General features: G+C 42.4%; 5 protein-coding genes across 10 annotated transcripts; 3 read left to right on the top strand and 2 right to left on the bottom strand.

Annotated features, from left to right (window-relative positions):
- Window positions 1–177: 177 nt before the first annotated feature.
- LOC117151083 (sodium-coupled monocarboxylate transporter 1) lies at window positions 178–4,211 on the top strand. The gene is made up of 10 exons (XM_033318331.1): window positions 178–265; window positions 1,343–1,452; window positions 1,510–1,665; window positions 1,733–1,892; window positions 2,438–2,503; window positions 2,562–2,613; window positions 2,672–2,739; window positions 2,796–3,209; window positions 3,263–3,954; window positions 4,011–4,211. Exons 1-10 carry the CDS (start codon window positions 257–259, stop codon window positions 4,084–4,086), a joined length of 1,803 nt encoding a protein of 600 aa, XP_033174222.1. The 5' UTR covers window positions 178–256; the 3' UTR covers window positions 4,087–4,211.
- Window positions 4,212–5,475: 1,264 nt separating this feature from the next.
- Window positions 5,476–7,184, bottom strand: LOC117135109 (metallophosphoesterase 1 homolog). Of its 3 annotated transcripts, none has more exons than XM_033295145.1 (4): window positions 6,663–7,184; window positions 6,097–6,601; window positions 5,851–6,029; window positions 5,476–5,780 (listed from the first exon to the last, which is right to left on the bottom strand). In XM_033295145.1, coding segments are annotated over exons 1-4 (1,104 nt in total). In that variant the 5' UTR covers window positions 7,082–7,184; the 3' UTR covers window positions 5,476–5,779. The 3 variants fall into 3 exon arrangements, with proteins under 3 accessions (XP_033151036.1, XP_033151020.1, XP_033151027.1); XM_033295129.1 differs by having other exon boundaries at window positions 5,476–5,785; window positions 6,663–7,183; XM_033295136.1 differs by having other exon boundaries at window positions 5,476–6,029; window positions 6,663–7,182.
- A 292-nt stretch (window positions 7,185–7,476) lies between these two features.
- Window positions 7,477–9,095, bottom strand: LOC117151091 (chitinase domain-containing protein 1). Its single transcript, XM_033318343.1, has 5 exons — window positions 8,740–9,095; window positions 8,487–8,676; window positions 8,226–8,429; window positions 7,760–8,159; window positions 7,477–7,695 (listed from the first exon to the last, which is right to left on the bottom strand). Exons 1-5 carry the CDS (start codon window positions 9,010–9,012, stop codon window positions 7,554–7,556), a joined length of 1,209 nt encoding a protein of 402 aa, XP_033174234.1. The 5' UTR covers window positions 9,013–9,095; the 3' UTR covers window positions 7,477–7,553.
- A 297-nt stretch (window positions 9,096–9,392) lies between these two features.
- On the top strand, window positions 9,393–15,385 carry LOC117139389 (probable phosphorylase b kinase regulatory subunit beta). 4 transcript variants are annotated; one of them, XM_033301663.1, is made up of 11 exons: window positions 9,394–9,501; window positions 9,562–9,713; window positions 9,908–10,260; window positions 10,321–10,668; window positions 10,728–11,276; window positions 12,229–12,243; window positions 13,086–13,190; window positions 13,251–13,823; window positions 13,886–14,502; window positions 14,557–14,829; window positions 14,907–15,385. In XM_033301663.1, exons 1-11 carry the CDS (start codon window positions 9,482–9,484, stop codon window positions 15,196–15,198), a joined length of 3,297 nt encoding a protein of 1,098 aa, XP_033157554.1. In that variant the 5' UTR covers window positions 9,394–9,481; the 3' UTR covers window positions 15,199–15,385. The 4 variants fall into 4 exon arrangements, with proteins under 4 accessions (XP_033157569.1, XP_033157554.1, XP_033157548.1 ...); XM_033301657.1 differs by lacking the exon at window positions 12,229–12,243 and adding an exon at window positions 11,762–11,788; XM_033301669.1 differs by lacking the exon at window positions 12,229–12,243.
- Window positions 15,386–15,490: 105 nt separating this feature from the next.
- Window positions 15,491–16,048, top strand: LOC117139410. Its single transcript, XM_033301691.1, has one exon. It carries the CDS (start codon window positions 15,597–15,599, stop codon window positions 15,954–15,956), a length of 360 nt encoding a protein of 119 aa, XP_033157582.1. The 5' UTR covers window positions 15,491–15,596; the 3' UTR covers window positions 15,957–16,048.
- The last annotated feature ends 243 nt before the right edge of the window (window positions 16,049–16,291 follow it).

The raw sequence follows: 16,291 nt of genomic DNA, 5'->3' as shown, positions 1-16,291 counted from the left end.
ACTTTGTACGTTTATAGAACCCTTTTTTAAAAACCAATGGAAAAACACGGAATCCGTTGACCCTTTGTGCCACAAGAAAATTTTCATTACGTTTCGCGGAATTTGTTGGTAGTTTGCTCTTTCTGGCCGTTTATCGTGCGTTGCTTTGCTGTTGATTTCCGTGAGGGACGCGCACTTTTCCATTCACCTCCGCTGCTCCAGTTCTGGAAACCACCCCCACCATTGTAAAGCCTAGCGTTTGCCGGTCCCCAACAATATGGAAGCGGTACGTATTTCGCACCTTTCGACGGTTCCAAACATTCAGAGCTATTTAGGAACTTTCGAGCGGGGAAGAGCGGGGGACCCGGCATCTGGGTTACAAAGTCCAAGTCCAGGGCGATAATGCTGCTGCTGCTCAAGATATTGCGTAAAAGGTTGAAGTCTCTTCTCTGAGATTCGATCGGCTCCGATTGATCATCCAGTCAATGAACCTGAATCGCCGACGAAAAATTACTAATTTATGCTAAACACCGTCTGCATCATTAGCTATGAACTATGAAAGTAAAAGTAAATTGGGAGTATCAAAAAAAGCATATTTTGCTAATAACAAAAGATTCATAATCTAGAATACCAAAGCTGGATAATGTCAGTCTCCAGAACGAGTTATTTTGCCAAATATGCCTTTGATAATAATGCGAATACATATTGATAAAATGTTTTGTAATTTTGAATCGATTGCTAAACATTTTAAATAAATAATACATGGGGAAATGGGTTAAAGTCTCTGGCCCATCGAGATTGGCCAGACCGCTTTGATTTGATATTTGATGAATAATAAGCAGGCACCTGCTGATAAGACCTGGTTCCCATAACTCCACATGGAGAATTGTAGTTGTAGGGACTAAAGTCCCACTTTTAATAATATGATTAAGCTATGGCATTTCGGAAGAGCGAAACAAACTGTTTAAAAGCAGATAAAAATGTACTGTGGGGTAATACATAAATAAACAAAGCGAGATAATTGTTATTTGCATGGATTTGCTAACTTTTTATGCCTAGCTTTTGAGAAAATCTCTTACCGTACACAGTTGGTACTTTAATAGCTAGAGTCTCATTTTCATTTTATGACCCATTTAAGACAAACTACAACAATTACAAGTATATGGCCAAAATCCCAGACGTGCGATGATTATACGAATTCGGAGTTCATTTCGCACACTTGTTCTTACAAAAGAAACAAATTATGTTTCTGAACTTTAAAACCACCTGATAGAACTTGTCACTGCCAAGGAGAATAACAACAAACTTTAAACTAAATCATATAAAGATCACAAACTGACCCGAAATGCACTCTTTTCTTTAGGTGGCAAAGAAGGGCATGGAGGACTACAGATTTGGCAGTGTGGACTATGCCGTTTTCCTGGGCATGATCGTATTATCCACCAGCACGGGCATCTATTTCGGGTGCATCAAGTGAGTGACCTTTAAACAAATCCTCGGAATATTGCCAAACAATTGTTGTAATTACAGGAAGAGCAAGGTGAAGCTCGAGGAGGCGGAACCCACTCTGCCGACGACCACGCCAGAAAGGCGGAAACACGATTTCGGATCGGAGAAGATGAGCGAGTATCTGCTCGGGTCACGCAATCTGAAAGTTTTCCCCGTTGCCATGAGCCTGATAGCCAGGTAGAGTTGGCGATGCGATACCATCCCCCCCAAATAGCCCGTATAATCGGTTCCCTTTTATTTCCAGCTATATATCGGGCGTTACCATACTGGGCACTACATCTGAAATCTACAATTATGGCACGCAATATTGGTTTATAGCCATCGCAATAGTGCTCCAAGGCATCGCCGTCTCCTACGTCTATATACCAGTGTTCTCGGCTCTTCAAGTAGGCTCTTCCTATGAGGTACGATGCTCGTAAATTCTATAAACTGATTTATACATTTACAATCTAATGGGTCAATAAGCTTATGGTAACAGCTTAAACTTTTAATTGGGTTTAAACTGAAATAGTCATTTAGTTAAAACTAGCTCAACAGCAAAATACTCACCATTTCTTTCAATGTCGAGTTGGTTAAAATAAAAGATAGACAAGTTCGTCTGTAGTGGTTGTTGATAAGAATGACAAACTTTCTAAGATGTTTCCGTCTTCCCCCTTTCACTCCGTCACTTTTGTCCAATCAATGAACGGCGGACGTAGTGAACACTTTAATTAACTGGGAATCGGAGACCACCCTCCTCCTCAAGTGGAATTTCTTGGACTTTGCGCTCGCCCACTTGTTGCGACTTTTTTCTGGGTTCCAGCGGTTCGATATGATTAATTGCAATGTGGTTTTGCTGCCACTTGACAATTGTGTCGAGCAATTAGTTTTTGTTTTCGGTTTTTATGACGTTGGTTTTCGAATCCTAAACGCAAGTAATTTAAATTATGAAATATAATATTGCTTTCAGTACTTGGAGATGCGCTTTCATTCGGTTGTACGGAGTATTGCATCCTTTATGTTTATTCTGGATGAGGTAAGTCAAAGCTCAAGATTGAACTACAATGTTATATTAATTGTCGATCCAATTATAGATTCTGTTTCTGCCTTTCATTGTGTATGTACCAGCTATAGCTCTGAATCAGGGTAAGCTGCATTTGTCAATTGTTTGAAACACACCTTTAATCTTTCGGTAATCTTGCAGTATCGGGCATTAATCTCCATGTGATTGCAGTGGTGATTGTGGTCGTGTGTGTTTTCTACACCTTTGTGGTAAGTTTTAGAGAGTTTTATACCTATGTTTTTTTACTAATGGCGCCTATTTCCAGGGAGGAATCAAAGCAGTGGTCCACACAGATGCTTGGCAGGTGCTGGTCATGTTCCTTTCCGTTCTTGCTGTCGCTATTTTGGCCACTGTCTATGCAAATGGCTTGAATGTCCTTTTCGATGATGCTGCCAAAGGTGGCCGATTGATCTTTAACAATACAAACCCATCGCCTTATGTGCGGCACACTGTTTGGAGCGTCCTAATCGGGGGATTCTCCTACTGGACCTCATTCAATGCCGTCAACCAGACCATGGTCCAGCGATACATGTCCCTTCCATCGCTCAAGAAGGCTCGCGCTTCCATGGCCATTTTTACGATTGGCGTGGCTGCCTTCGTCTCTGTTTGTTGTTATGTGGGACTGCTAATTTATGAGATGTACAAAGATTGTGATCCTCTGAGTGCGGGACTAATTACGGTCAGTAAATAGTGAATTGTTTTTGAACTTTACTCACTTCTATATCTTTGCAGCACGACGATCAGCTACTGCCGCTCTTTGTCGTCCAGAGTGTGGGTCACATCTATGGTATGTCTGGTTTGTTTATAGCTGGAATATTTGGAGCTGCCTTGAGCTCCCTGTCAGTGGTTCTGAACTCAACGTCCTTGGTAATCCTGGAGGATATAGTTCGCGGCTGCTTCAAGATGCAACCAAGTGAAAGAGCCTCTACCATTCTGGTCAAGTCAACTGTTATAGTTCTTGGCTTGGTGGCCCTCTCACTGGTGTTTGTCCTGGAACAACTGAGTGGAATCCTCAGCATTTGCACTTCAATGACGGCCATCGCAGCTGGAACCACTTTTGGCCTATTTACGTTGGGAATGCTCGTTCCCTGGGCCAATACTGTAGGCACTGCTGTGGGCGGAATTGCAAGTGCTCTGCTCGCCGGGTGGATATCTTTTGGAACGCAGTTTACCATCGCAGCTGGCGAATTGAATTCCCAAAAGCTTCCCGTATCCGTGGACGGATGCGTGGGCAATGTAACGCTTCGGGAAAATATATGGGTAGATGAGGAGCAAGTTTTTCCACTGTACCGACTGTCCTACCACTGGATAAATCCCATTGGTGTGGCCACAGTCATAGTGGTAGGTGCACTAGTCTCGCTTGTGACCAAACCCACAAATATGAAAACACTAGATCCGGATCTAATATCACCAGTGATTCACAGGTAATTTTTGTTACAATTTGTTTAACCTCTCTTATTAAATCCATACTTTTTTCTAGATTCCTTCCAAAAGAATGCTTCAGTGGTCGCAATCTCCATGCGCAGGCGCACAAAAACCTCTTAAACGTATCCTAAAATAGACGAACCAGAACTTCCTGTGCCAAACTAAATGGAATTGATCGAGAAATCGTGGTCCTATACCTGTGGCATTGAATTCCACACCCTGTTTTGTTAGCATAGTTTGTACAAAGACACTAGAATAACAAGATGCGTAACGGCCATACATTCGTTTGGCACTATGCAGCCACTTTTTTGGTGAAGGCCAAATTTGCTCTCTTTCCGCTCGCTCACGTTGAGAGCGTAAGAAATATAAAAATAGAATTTGCTTGCTTGCGTGAGTAAAAACAAGAGACGAAAACGCGTATATGTGTGCGTGCTGTGCTAGAAGACGATTTTCGGGCCGAAATCAATTCTGATCGAAGAAACGAATTTACATATTTGGAGTTGTGGCCAATTTCGTAGCAATATGATGAAATAAAATAAAAATTCCCTGACTATTATAATAATTATTATAATAATAATTAAAGCAAATACAAAGGAAATTATTATAACTACTGTAATTTGAAACATAAATTTTCCAAAAAGAAGACATAACATTGAGAAATAAATATTTCATAAAAATAATAATTATTTTTTAATTTCATAAAAAAATAATAATTTAATTAATAAATAATAAAAATAATAATTTTATTAATAAATAATAAAAATAATAATATTTCATAATAATATTTCATAAAAAATAATAATACGTAGTAGAAAATAAAAATTAATAAAATAAATAAAAATATGAAAACAGTTCGTTGCAAAAGTCATATCGTCAGGCACGAAGTGCGGACACAAGCACTCAACAATCATTGCCTTATTAATTTTTCTCACGCCGCAAGCTGAATACCCTAATGACAAGTATTCTAATATAAAGTCATTTTCGAAATTTATTTTGTGATGTACATAGATTCGTCTATTACTATTTCTAAGCTTTATTTAAATAATAATAACGTTAAGGCAATGCAAAACAAGAATTTTTCGCATGGTGCCAATTGATAAAAAATAATATAGATTTAAAGTCAACGAACTTCTAAGGTAAAGGGCATATTTTGTCAAATTTACAATACATGAGCATACGTGTGCACACATACAGTTGTATCCTATCACTGTATGCGTAGAAAAGAGCTGTTTGCTGTAGCGCTCTCCGCTCTTTCTCTCTCGAACAAAAACTCAAGAGAGCCTGGAGCCACCTCTAGAGCCACGGCCAAAAAATCGCGTGCCAAAAATTTGTATGGCCGTTACGCATCTTGTTATTCTAGTGTCTTTGGTTTGTAGTAGTAGTTGCTTTGTGGTAGTTACCTTATAGTTAGCCTAGTCTAGTACAATGTGATCCAGATATTGGAAGACACAAACCGAAGTACAGGAACCTATGAATCTGCATCTCAGAATACAGAGTGCACAATCATTAACGTAATATAGTAATTGTATTATAATATAGCTTTATTTAATTGTTCTGTTTGTATCCGTTCTTTACTTTCCAGCCTTTGTTCAAGCATTATTTTTTTTGGCATTTTCGATTTGTAGTCAGCAGACTGTGTCTCATTATGTATTCCGTTTGACTTTACAAGCATAATGTCTGTGATAAATTCAATAAATAGATCATACATACTATCCGAATTTTGTACACCTAGAATATAGTTAAGCGATTGCAAAGCAGCAGGAATGATATGACCTCTGTCTGGATCTGGATCTGGGATCTGAGTCTGGAATCTGGCGTATCTAGTCTAAACTAAGCCCCAATCAGGCGTAAATCACAAAAGAGGATGTGCCTTGTATAGGCATGCTTATACATACTAATTAACCTTCCGATGATCTACAACCGATGACTGCTGTCTTCTTTGGATGCACTTTCGTAGCTGGAACCCGATGACAATTAGGCAAAGGATGCCAGCACTCAGATAGCTATTGTAGACAAACTGCTGTGGCAGCATTTTGCACTTGGAAACAACATAGTCATCGGGGGTTATAGTGGCCTAAAAGTTATAGCATGTTAGTACAAGTTCGAAGGGCTAACAATCGTAGAGCAAATATAATACCCACCAGCATAAAGCTGGGATTAACTTTGTTTCGCCAACTGAACGAGGCCACCGTGTACTCATCGATGCCCAGCCGATTTACACTGTGACAGAAATGATGTGAATGGCCGGCGAATGCCAGCCTTGGCTTAAGCAGCTCTCCCAGCATATCCGTGGCATCCTTGGAGAGCACATGAAACCGCTCTCGGAACGCCTCGATGTACGGAGCATCGTGCTCCTCGCACATGGTATCCGAAATGCGGTAGGTGGGGAAGTGCTGCAATAGAATCGGCTGGCTGTACGGGTGCCGCCTGGTGCGGGCGCACTCCGCCTCAAGCGGATACTTCATGCAGTGCAAAGTCCGCGAAATGTTCTTCAACTGATCTTCGGCCTGGGTGCAAAACATGCAACCATCACCTTCCATAGCCATCGAATTTATCACCACAAAATGGATTTGCTTAATGGTGTACAAATTGACCGAGGAGTTGTTCAGATAGCTCTCAAAACGCGACATAAAGAAGGGATGCATTCTGGAAAGCACAAAAGAGCGCGGTTTAATAAATATTATAGTTCTGTCTCTGATTGACTTACTTGTAATGGAAGCCCACGTCATGATTTCCCGCGACACTGATGAGCGGAATTCCCGGTGGTAGATGGAACATCTTCAGGTAGCGCCACACATATTCCTGGAACTGCTTGTCGCTAACCATGTCGCCTTCATCGAACAAATCGCCCAGGACGAAGACCACGTCGGGCTGGAACAGACGCGATGCCGCCTGAAAGGCCCGCGTCATGTGCCACTCCCGGTAGAGCTTGTCCAGCCAGTGACCACGATGCGGTCCTAGCAGATGCGGATCCGCTAGAATCATTGCCCTAAGCGGATCGTCCACATACTTCTTGCGCTTTATCTCCGGCCACTTGCACTTTTGCAGCACCACAAAGTCCGCCACATACTCGCAGAAGATCAGGGCGCACAGCACGATCACAAAGCAGGCGTAAAGAAAGCGCATTTCAGGATTTCCCACCGGCTAAAAAAATAATAACAAATTTATTCTAGAGCTGAAAAACCATTAGCGATAGTATCGTTTTAAACGGGTAAACGGCTCGATATAAATTTAAAATATTCGATAATTTAAACAGTGCTGTCAAGCGGCTGTCGGTTGACAAACAACTTGGCGCCTATTTCAAAGTGGGCTACTAAAATTGTACAGTTGAAAAATTTAATTTCTTTTATATATGTATATAAATAATTTGTTGCTAAGCAAGCAACCACATTTCGAAAAATAATTATTTTGAGTTGCTACATGTTGAGCAGTAACACGTTTGAAGCTAAGTTTGCGGAATGACACATAGGTGGCGGTACATACATATTCCTTTTTTGTAGTAAGTTACACAGTTTGATTGTTAAGAAGCATTATGGCTAATATATAATATCCTTTATTTGGAATAGGTATTGTGCATTGTATGCTGCTTACAGGCTAACTAAAAGAGATCGTAAAAATAGTTTAGGCCTTGGCCAAGTTCCCAGATCGAAATGCCAGTGCCCAGTTCCTGGGCGAGCTTTATTCGCTCGTTTATGGAATAGAGAGTGGGATAGAAGACAATGTGACGACCGTCATCGTTTCTGAAAGTAATGATATTCAACATCTTCGCCTTACACTCTGTACACGCTGCAGTAGAAAACTCACTTGATTTCAAAGAAATTTTCCACATCCCGTTCATCGAAAGTTAGGTGCTTCTTTACATGCCGGACCAGATCCAAGTACTGGGAGAAGGTTATGGGTCCGCCTCCATCGGGCGTGTAATCATTCCCGTACATATTCAGTCCCAACAGAATTTTAGCCCGCTTAGCCGTCATATCAGCGCAACCTTCTGGAGCTATTGTCTCCACAGCCTTACGTACGAAATATAATGGTGCATTTGCTCCAGGACGCTGCACGCTAGAGAAGTCGTAAGTCATCAGAGAGAAGGCGTATATGTGCTTGAAAAGCTTGTCCATGTGCTTTTCTCCGAAAAGGTGACCCGTCTCCTTGCGGAAGGGAGGAATGACCAAAATGAGCCGAAGCTGATGCTTTTGTAGTTCTTTGGCTAAGGGAAGTAAAAGAAATTTAAATTATTAGTAATAAACAAATGGTTACAAACTATTAAGCTCACCCATTTGCAGAACCAGTGTGTACAGAATTTTATCATCTATGCGTCCAGCTAGCTGGGACCACACCTCCAGGACGAGTCCATCGAAGCCATTATCCTTGCAGCACTTGATCAGCACGTCGTTGACTTTCGTCCTCTCCTGGGCGTCGCTAAGCAAGAGCTTAATGTCCCGATCAGTGAAGTGATCGAATATAAAACGGGGAAAAACTGAAATCCAAGGAACTTAAGTTTAGACTAACGCCAGCGGGAATCATTCCCCAATACCTTTAACCGTTCGCTGATTGTGCACCTGTTTACCCTTTCTCCGGACATCGGTCAGCCAACCCGCATCGATGTCATGGGTTCCGGCTACGGCATAACGATCTCCCTGCTTCACAATCTGCAGCCAAACCGGCGAGATAATGTCGAACTTCTTGGCAAAGATCTTGGCCACATCATAGCCATGCGAGTTCCACTACAAGCAAAGTAAACAATAGATTACACATGCACAAAATGTGAGAGTATGTCCTCTGCTTACTGGAGTCACATAGCCCAAGGTGGTGCCATTGAAGCGTCGCAGTCCCGTCTCCTTGAAGTACCCGCGATGATTGCTCACGATATCCTTGGCCAGGGGCTCGGGACTAACCAATCCCAGATCGAAAACATCTTGGTCTTGCGGACCGCCACGCAGAGCACTCTCCTTGGTCTTGCTCTTCGATTTGTGGCTGTCCGGGGCGAGGGTTCCGCGGACAGTGGTCAGTAGGAGAAGCAGGAGAGCGAGGCGGAGCAGGAGCGCATCAGGCGCACGCATTTCGACAGAAGGACAATCAGGACCACAGCATAAATCGCACAAAAACAAATCGCATACAAAAAAAAAGCCGGCAGCAAAGTGACCATAGCGTACACTAAACGGCAAACGGCATCAGAGAGTCAAAATGGTCACCCTAAATTGGTAATTAACAGTGTGCTTCTTAAATTATTATTAGAACTTGATTTAACATTAGATTTATTATATTTATATATAAGCTTAAAATTATATCACCGAATTATTTCAACTTCAAACCGAAAACAGAACATAATTTGTTTTTTAATTATACCCTTCCGTTTTAAATCACCCGCTCTGATTGTAACGATTGGTCTACAACAATCGATTTTAGCTTACAGCATTGCCAGATCGCAATGAAAAGCTGCTCAGCTGTTAGAAGCGTTTGACTTTTTTTTGACTTTGATACATTTTCTTAAGCGCAATTGCAATATAATTTGCAATTGCTGAAGAAACAATGCGCGATGTGCCGAAATCGTAAGTAATGAAGCATCGAAAATAATCCCAGATTAATGGAGAGGATATTTCAACTTCCAGTCTCGGTCTCTCGGTCACAACTCCAGGCGGCAGTTCGGGTGCTCCGGACAGTGGACGCCACAACAGCTTGGAGGAAATCAATCTGGACCAGTTCCTGAAGACGTCTAACTACGAGGACACGGTGAAGCAGCTGGACATCTACTATGGCATCGGTGAGGATTTATATAACCTTGGAGTCGTCTGTGGGGCGGCCAATTAAGCACCAATTGACGGCGTCTATTAATAAGCATCGCACATCGCGAAATGTCGACGCCCCACACTTGATTGTAAACAGAATCGTTTGTTTATTTGCATAGCCAATTAAGAGCCGATAACCGGGTGAATCTAACACTTTCTCTTCCCTTAGTCAAGCGTCAACTGCTACGCTACCAGAGTCCCATCACCGGTTTGTTTCCGGTGATGAGCACCGACCAGTTGGTGGGATCCGTGCGAGACAGTGTGTATTGCGCATCCGCCGTGTGGAGCTTGTACCAGGCGTACAGAAGGATCGACGATGACCGCGGAAAGTCCTACGAACTGGGCCAGAGCACTGTGAAGTGCATGCGAGGCATTCTGGAGTGCTGGGTCAAGCAGGCATCGCGGGTGGAGCTCTTTAAGCAGCGCCAGTCCAATCAGCACGCACTGCACAGCAAGTTCCAGCTGCACACCGGTGAGAAGATCTATCCGGATGAGTTTTACAATCACCTGCAGATCGATTGCGTGAGTTCTAGGGGATTTCTTATCGAAGAGTTTTAAAATGCTTTGAATCTCCTCCTCTAGGTTTCACTCTATCTGTTGTTCCTCGTCCAGATGATAACCTCTGGCCTGCAGATCATTTACACCCACGACGAGGTGGCCTTTGTCCAGAATCTAGTGTACTATGTGGAGCGCGCCTATCGTACGCCCGACTTTGGCATGTGGGAGCGGGGCTCTAAATATAACAATGGCACCCCGGAGATCCATGCCTCCTCCATTGGCATGGCCAAGTCCGCCTTGGAGGCCATTAACGGATGCAATCTGTTCGGCGAGAAAGGAGCTTCATGGAGTGTTGTCTATGTGGACATTGATGCCCACAACCGGAATCGCAGTATTTTCGAAACCATGCTGCCCAGGGAATCAAGTTCAAAGGTTCTGCATAAATGCTTTATTTGTAATTTGCATCATTTAATTTAAGTTTGTACTTTTAGGGAGTTGATGCGTCACTGCTGCTCACACTTTCCTTCCCAGCCTTTGCCTCGCATGAAGATCGCCTGGTGGAGCAGACCAAACAAAATGTTGTAAATCGTTTGCGCTGCAAAATGGGTTTCAAGCGCTTCACCCGTGATGGATTCCTTAGCAAAAACGAGGACAAATCACGACGCTATTATCACTCTGGCGAGCTAAAGGAATTCGAAGGCCTGGAATGTGAATGGCCGCTCTTTTTCATAGCCATGATTATCGATGGCGTGTTCAAGAATAACAATGAACAAATCGAAGAGTTCCAAAACGATCTGAGGCGCTGTTTGCGTACTGATGTCAATGGAGATCCCGTGGTGACAATGTACTATGCGCCGGATGGAGATGGCTCCTACATGCGTGCTCCATCGCAATCGCTGTTCCTGTGGGGGCAGTCCTTCTTTATCATAGCCCAGCTGCTGACCGCAGGACTCCTACACATCAATGAACTGGATCCAATCCGCCGCTACTTGCCAAGCTATAATCGCCCCAGAAGGGCTGGTCGTTATTCGGCTTTCCAGGTGAGTTGGAATCGGGATTCTTGCAGGGCACTAAGCGCTATGAAGTGTTTTCTTAAATTGTGAACCAATGGCAAAGCATTGTGGATCCGAAATGTTCGTTCTATCTGAAAGATGACAGAAGTAACGAAACTATGATTTCTCCTTTTGCCATTGGAAAGACATTTCATAGCGTCGGTTTAAAAGGGTTCCTACATGCCTATCTGGGAGTTTCCGCTTCTGCCGCCGCTGCCGCTGATGAGTTTTGTGTGTCTGCCGTGTGTGTCTGCGTTCGATCTCAATTGGAATACTTTACACATAAGTTGTTTTTTGCCTAAGTACATTAGATGGGTTTAGTTTATAATTGGCTCTTGATACTTAATTCTATCTACATCTATTCATTCTCTACTACCAACCACTACCAAATACTACTGCTACCACACGTCTATATATCCAAAATGATCAAAATCAAATCCCAAATTGTATTATAATTGGTTTCGTAAAAACAGGGCAAAGCTATTGACGAAAAACACAAAGTAAGTAGATGCCCTGCTGTACCAACATATTTTATTGATTTCAAAATTCAAAATTATCTAAAACCTAAATTATGCGTATGTGTACAAACTAAATTTTGCTTTTTAGACCACAGACACATTAGCACAAAAGATCACCACCTAGCTTACATTGTGGCTATTCATGTTCGGCAAGACACACTGATCGAAAATATATAACTATGACACACTTTACGATCAAATCAAATCACACACACCTACACTATAGAAATGATTATTTGCCTATTTTCAGTATGAATTATTATTTCTGTATTACCGTTTTATTTGTATATAGTGAACAAATTCTTTTTGGTATCTAAATCAAAAGTTTTCTCTCTACTCTTTTCGGTTTCTTTTCCTCCTTATATACCTATCAATATACTGCATATTTTGTTTAAAAATGAACATAAACACACGCTCTATAGGCTAAACCGGGCACTGTAAGTAATTGTCACCAGACTTTGGGTTTATTTACGTAGTTTGCAGTTCCTAATTTATGTAATTAACTCAATGACAGCATAAGCTTGATTTGGCTTCATGTTTCAAAAAGGTGCTAACACTGGGAATTCGCATTAAAATGTTCTAAACAACGATCACGCCTTCCAAAGTGCAATGCATTCTTAATTTTAAATGATTTTTGGGGCAGCGATTACAAATTAAATGCCAAGAGACAGCAGCTTTGCTTGAGCCCATAGAAAATGTTAACAACTAATTAATTGCCATTGCTAAATATCCATATGCTCCTCTACTAAAAATTCCGCATTGTGCATAAAGAAACCACGCATACCTATAATATTGGATGACAAAAAGGTAATTTTTGGGTCGAAATTTTTGGTTTTGAGAGAGGCTCTTAATTTTGATTAGGAACTCTAATCGGCAAAGATATATCAATTGGAAATATCCTAAGCAACCACGATTATCTATTCAAATTGGTACTTGATCATGTATGATAAACTTTTCCAAATTCAATACCAAATTTACTAATTGGGGTTTCAAAGTGTAAGATATTATAAAATTCTAATACTTATTTGGCATGTTAATATCCTCAAACTGTTACTTAAACTCTCCCAAATCCCGCACTTTTACCCCTCTGCTAGTATTCCCCTGATCCTTTACTCAATTTATGTTTACCTTTGTGTGTTTTTGCATTTTGGCATCTGGCTAGTCCAAATTTTCTTGTAATGTGATTAAAACCCAAGAATATTGAATTGGCCTCATGCATCCTAACATATGATATTGTTAGAAAGTGCATCTTCTAATAATACCTTGGTAATCCTTACAGGGCACAGCCACTGATCTTGTGGTGCAGATTGTCCTGATTGCCGAGTCCATGCGACTGCAGGCTATGATGGCCACCTATGGCATCCAAACACAAACCCCTCACGAGGTAAGTCGAGTCAAAGATTGCTCGTTTTCAAAGTACTTATAAAACATTTTTTAAAATTAGGTGGAACCTGTGCAAATCTGGAGCTCCACAGAGCTCATTAAAGTATATCAACATCTCGGAGTTAACAACAAGGTTGGCCTGTCCGGTCGTCCATCCAGACCGGTGGGTTCTTTGGGCACCAGCAAGGTGTATCGCATCTGCGGCATGACCGTCCTCTGCTACCCACTTATCTTTGAGGTCTCCGACTTTTATCTCTACCGAGACATGGCTCTACTAATTGATGACATCAAGACAGAGCTACAGTTTGTGGGCAAATACTGGCGGCTGTCGGGCAGACCGACAGTTTGTCTGCTTATTCGGGAGGAGCACATGCGTGATCCGCAATTCAAGGAGATGCTTGACCTGCTGGCCATGCTAAAAAAGGGCTACTGCGATGGCATGAAAGTTCGCATCGGTCGTCTACAGAATCTGATTAGCAGCTCGTGCATCGAGCATCTTGACTTTATGAACCAAAGTGATCTGACCGACAACGAGAATGCGTTCTCGCAGATAAACCATGAGTACATTGGCTACCAATCGCTAACAGATGTGCCCAAAGCTCTGACATATGTGGAGGAAAAGATTTCGGTTGCGGTAAGTATGCTAGTTGAAACAATATTTAAGATCAATCATTTACATATTTGAAAATTTTTCAGCACTTTGATACCAAACCCACGCCGGATATCATCAACGCACTACGCAGTACGGATTCCATTTACTGTTTGTGCCAATTGTGGGGTATTATTCTCAACCGCGAGGGTCCTCATTTCGAGGTAAACGGTCTGAACGTAAACACGGCCTTGACGCAGCTGTACCACCGCGCTGGTTCCTTGCGCTATTGGCGAGCCGTGCGCTACTGCTCTTCTCTTCTTCACCACATTGTGGACTCCATTAGTCCATTTATCACCACTGTGTTGGTGAATGGCAAGGAGCTCACAGTGGGCATCATTGGGCAGAAGGAGACGGTTTTCGACAAGCCCATGACGCCGGCGGAAATTCAAAATGTCATGTACACGAGTGTCCAACCCTACGACGTCATCCAGGCGGTGTTGCAGCAGGAAGTGGTTCTGTATTGTGGCCGTTTAATAGCCACCAATCCATCCATGTTCCGTGGCATATTAAAAATTCGCATTGGCTGGGTGCTGGAGGCCATGCGAATCTATTTACAAATCTCAGGACAACAGAGCATTGATGTGGACAATCTTTCGCCCTTCCAAGTCCGCATACTTCTTCAGAAAGTTTTAACCGTCAGCGAATGGGCTGTAGAAGAAAAGTAAGTAATACAATTGTATGTTCTTAGGGCAACATTTAAATATATTTTTATTAGGCTTACTACCCTACAACGTCGTCAACTGGAGGGATGCTTGTGCCGTGTGCCAAAACATTTCTATAACAAAATCTGGGAAATTCTTCAGCGAACCCCTCAGGGCATTCTGACCCAGGGTCATCATTTGCCAGCCACGCCCACACTAACCAACATGAGCCGCGGCGAGTTGACCTTTAATCTGCTGGTCGAGGAAACTCTGATTTGCATTGACCGCCCGGAAAGGCGTCAGATAACCGTGGAGCTTTTGTGCATTGTGGCCACCATTCTTAATCGGTAAAAAATACACAATTTGTCAGGATGTTTGAATTTGATTTGATCCATCAAATGATTATCTATTGTTTTTTTTTCAGTAACCCCGAGCTGCACTTTAAGCAAGCTCTAGACTTGGACGGCATCTTGGCGGAAGCGTTCGCAATGTACTGCAAGGACAACAACATACAGCATCAACCCAAAGCAGAGCATGAGCAGACCAAAAATGAGGATCTCAAGGCTTTCTATTCATTGCCATATTCCGAGACTACGGGCTATTTGGCTCGCGCCGCGGTCAACAAGGTTTTGCAGGGTGGCATCTTCTCCACCAATGAAGAGGATGTTCAGCTCGATGGCGATCGTTTGCACGACGACAACTGTAAGGTATCCTAAGCCGAGGAAATCCGGATCTAGATTATGTATATAGCACAGTTTGACATATCTTCGTTGCACTGACCCACCATTAGCTCGAATGTTGTAGCTATTTTATTCTGTTATTCTTATTTAACTTGTCTCTCTGTGTGTCCCTCGCCGTTCGCCTAGTTCTAAATTAAATGTTATGTATATTTTGTTGCAATAATCGAAGGTGTTACATGGCCGAGTGTTTGATTAGTTAATAGGTCAATAACACTGGGGGTGGAAACCCGAGCAACTGAGCCCTAACCTCGCTTAAGGCAAGCCGTATTGATTTTCGCCTCGTCTTATGTCACTTGCCCATGGCTATAAAAGCTCTTCACCGATTCCTCACTCGGTTTACTTGACCAGCAGTCGTCGCACTTGAATACCACACCATGCGCGCTCCAGAGTGGATGAGCAATGAAATGGCGCGCCTCACATCAAGGCTCGAGCGCTACAAGCCAACGGGCAGTGGATACAACCGCATCCAGTCGATTCGACTGTCCAAAAGCGTCACCCAAATGCTGAACAATCCAATGCCTCCGGCACCAGCCGCTGCCACCGCCAGATCGCAGCCAGAAAGCACCTTCACAACGCCGCGACGGCGCGGTGTCCTCAGTCGCACTCAATCGGAATGGGAGGAGGTGTATCCTGTCGTCAAGTTCAATCGCCAAGGGAGCAGCGAGAGCGACATGAGTGAGGATAACGAGCTGCGGTTCACCCACTATAGAAACTGTGCCACGCGTATTCCCTGAGTGGATATACCATCTTTAATCTTTTTTGATAATCTCTAAATTTGTATCAGAATTAAGTGAAAACAATAAAACGACAAATACTCCAAAATCAATATACTTAGTTTTTGATTGGTATAGTTTTATGGAATAATTTCACGATTCACGATTAAACTCCAATGTGATAAGACTGAAACACAGTTACACAATCAATTTTTATTACAATCAATTTTAATTCTTTATTTTATTTCGCAATTATTCCACGCAGTTAATAAGCTAGTTTTTGAAATGAATCGCTAAAAAAATAGATACATTTTATATTTACGTTTTAAGTTGTTCGATTCTTAGTATAAAAATTC

Source organism: Drosophila mauritiana, chromosome 2L, assembly GCF_004382145.1.
Source record: "Drosophila mauritiana strain mau12 chromosome 2L, ASM438214v1, whole genome shotgun sequence".
Lineage (NCBI taxonomy): Eukaryota > Metazoa > Arthropoda > Insecta > Diptera > Drosophilidae > Drosophila > Drosophila mauritiana.
The sequence above is the reverse complement of the archived record's forward strand: the minus strand, read 5'-3'. Positions and strand labels throughout refer to the sequence as shown.

Bases quoted from the DNA above. Each gene is read 5' to 3' on its own strand.
- LOC117151083 (XM_033318331.1), top strand. The intron at 1,893-2,437 runs GTACGATGCTCG...TATTGCTTTCAG, and splicing joins AAGTAGGCTCTTCCTATGAG to TACTTGGAGATGCGCTTTCA. The intron at 2,614-2,671 runs GTAAGCTGCATT...GTAATCTTGCAG, and splicing joins AGCTATAGCTCTGAATCAGG to TATCGGGCATTAATCTCCAT.
- LOC117135109 (XM_033295129.1), bottom strand. From the start codon at position 7,081: ATGCGCTTTCTTTACGCCTGCTTTGTGATCGTGCTGTGCGCCCTGATC. The intron at 6,602-6,662 runs GTAAGTCAATCA...TGTGCTTTCCAG, and splicing joins GACGTGGGCTTCCATTACAA to AATGCATCCCTTCTTTATGT. The intron at 6,030-6,096 runs GTGGGTATTATA...TATAACTTTTAG, and splicing joins TTAATCCCAGCTTTATGCTG to GCCACTATAACCCCCGATGA.
- LOC117151091 (XM_033318343.1), bottom strand. From the start codon at position 9,012: ATGCGTGCGCCTGATGCGCTCCTGCTCCGCCTCGCTCTCCTGCTTCTC. The intron at 8,430-8,486 runs GTATTGGGGAAT...CTTGGATTTCAG, and splicing joins CAATCAGCGAACGGTTAAAG to TTTTTCCCCGTTTTATATTC. The intron at 7,696-7,759 runs GTGAGTTTTCTA...CATTACTTTCAG, and splicing joins GAAAATTTCTTTGAAATCAA to AAACGATGACGGTCGTCACA.
- LOC117139389 (XM_033301657.1), top strand. From the start codon at position 9,482: ATGCGCGATGTGCCGAAATC. The intron at 10,261-10,320 runs GTGAGTTCTAGG...CTCCTCCTCTAG, and splicing joins ATCACCTGCAGATCGATTGC to GTTTCACTCTATCTGTTGTT. The intron at 10,669-10,727 runs GTTCTGCATAAA...TTGTACTTTTAG, and splicing joins CCAGGGAATCAAGTTCAAAG to GGAGTTGATGCGTCACTGCT.
- LOC117139410 (XM_033301691.1), top strand. From the start codon at position 15,597: ATGCGCGCTCCAGAGTGGATGAGCAATGAAATGGCGCGCCTCACATCA.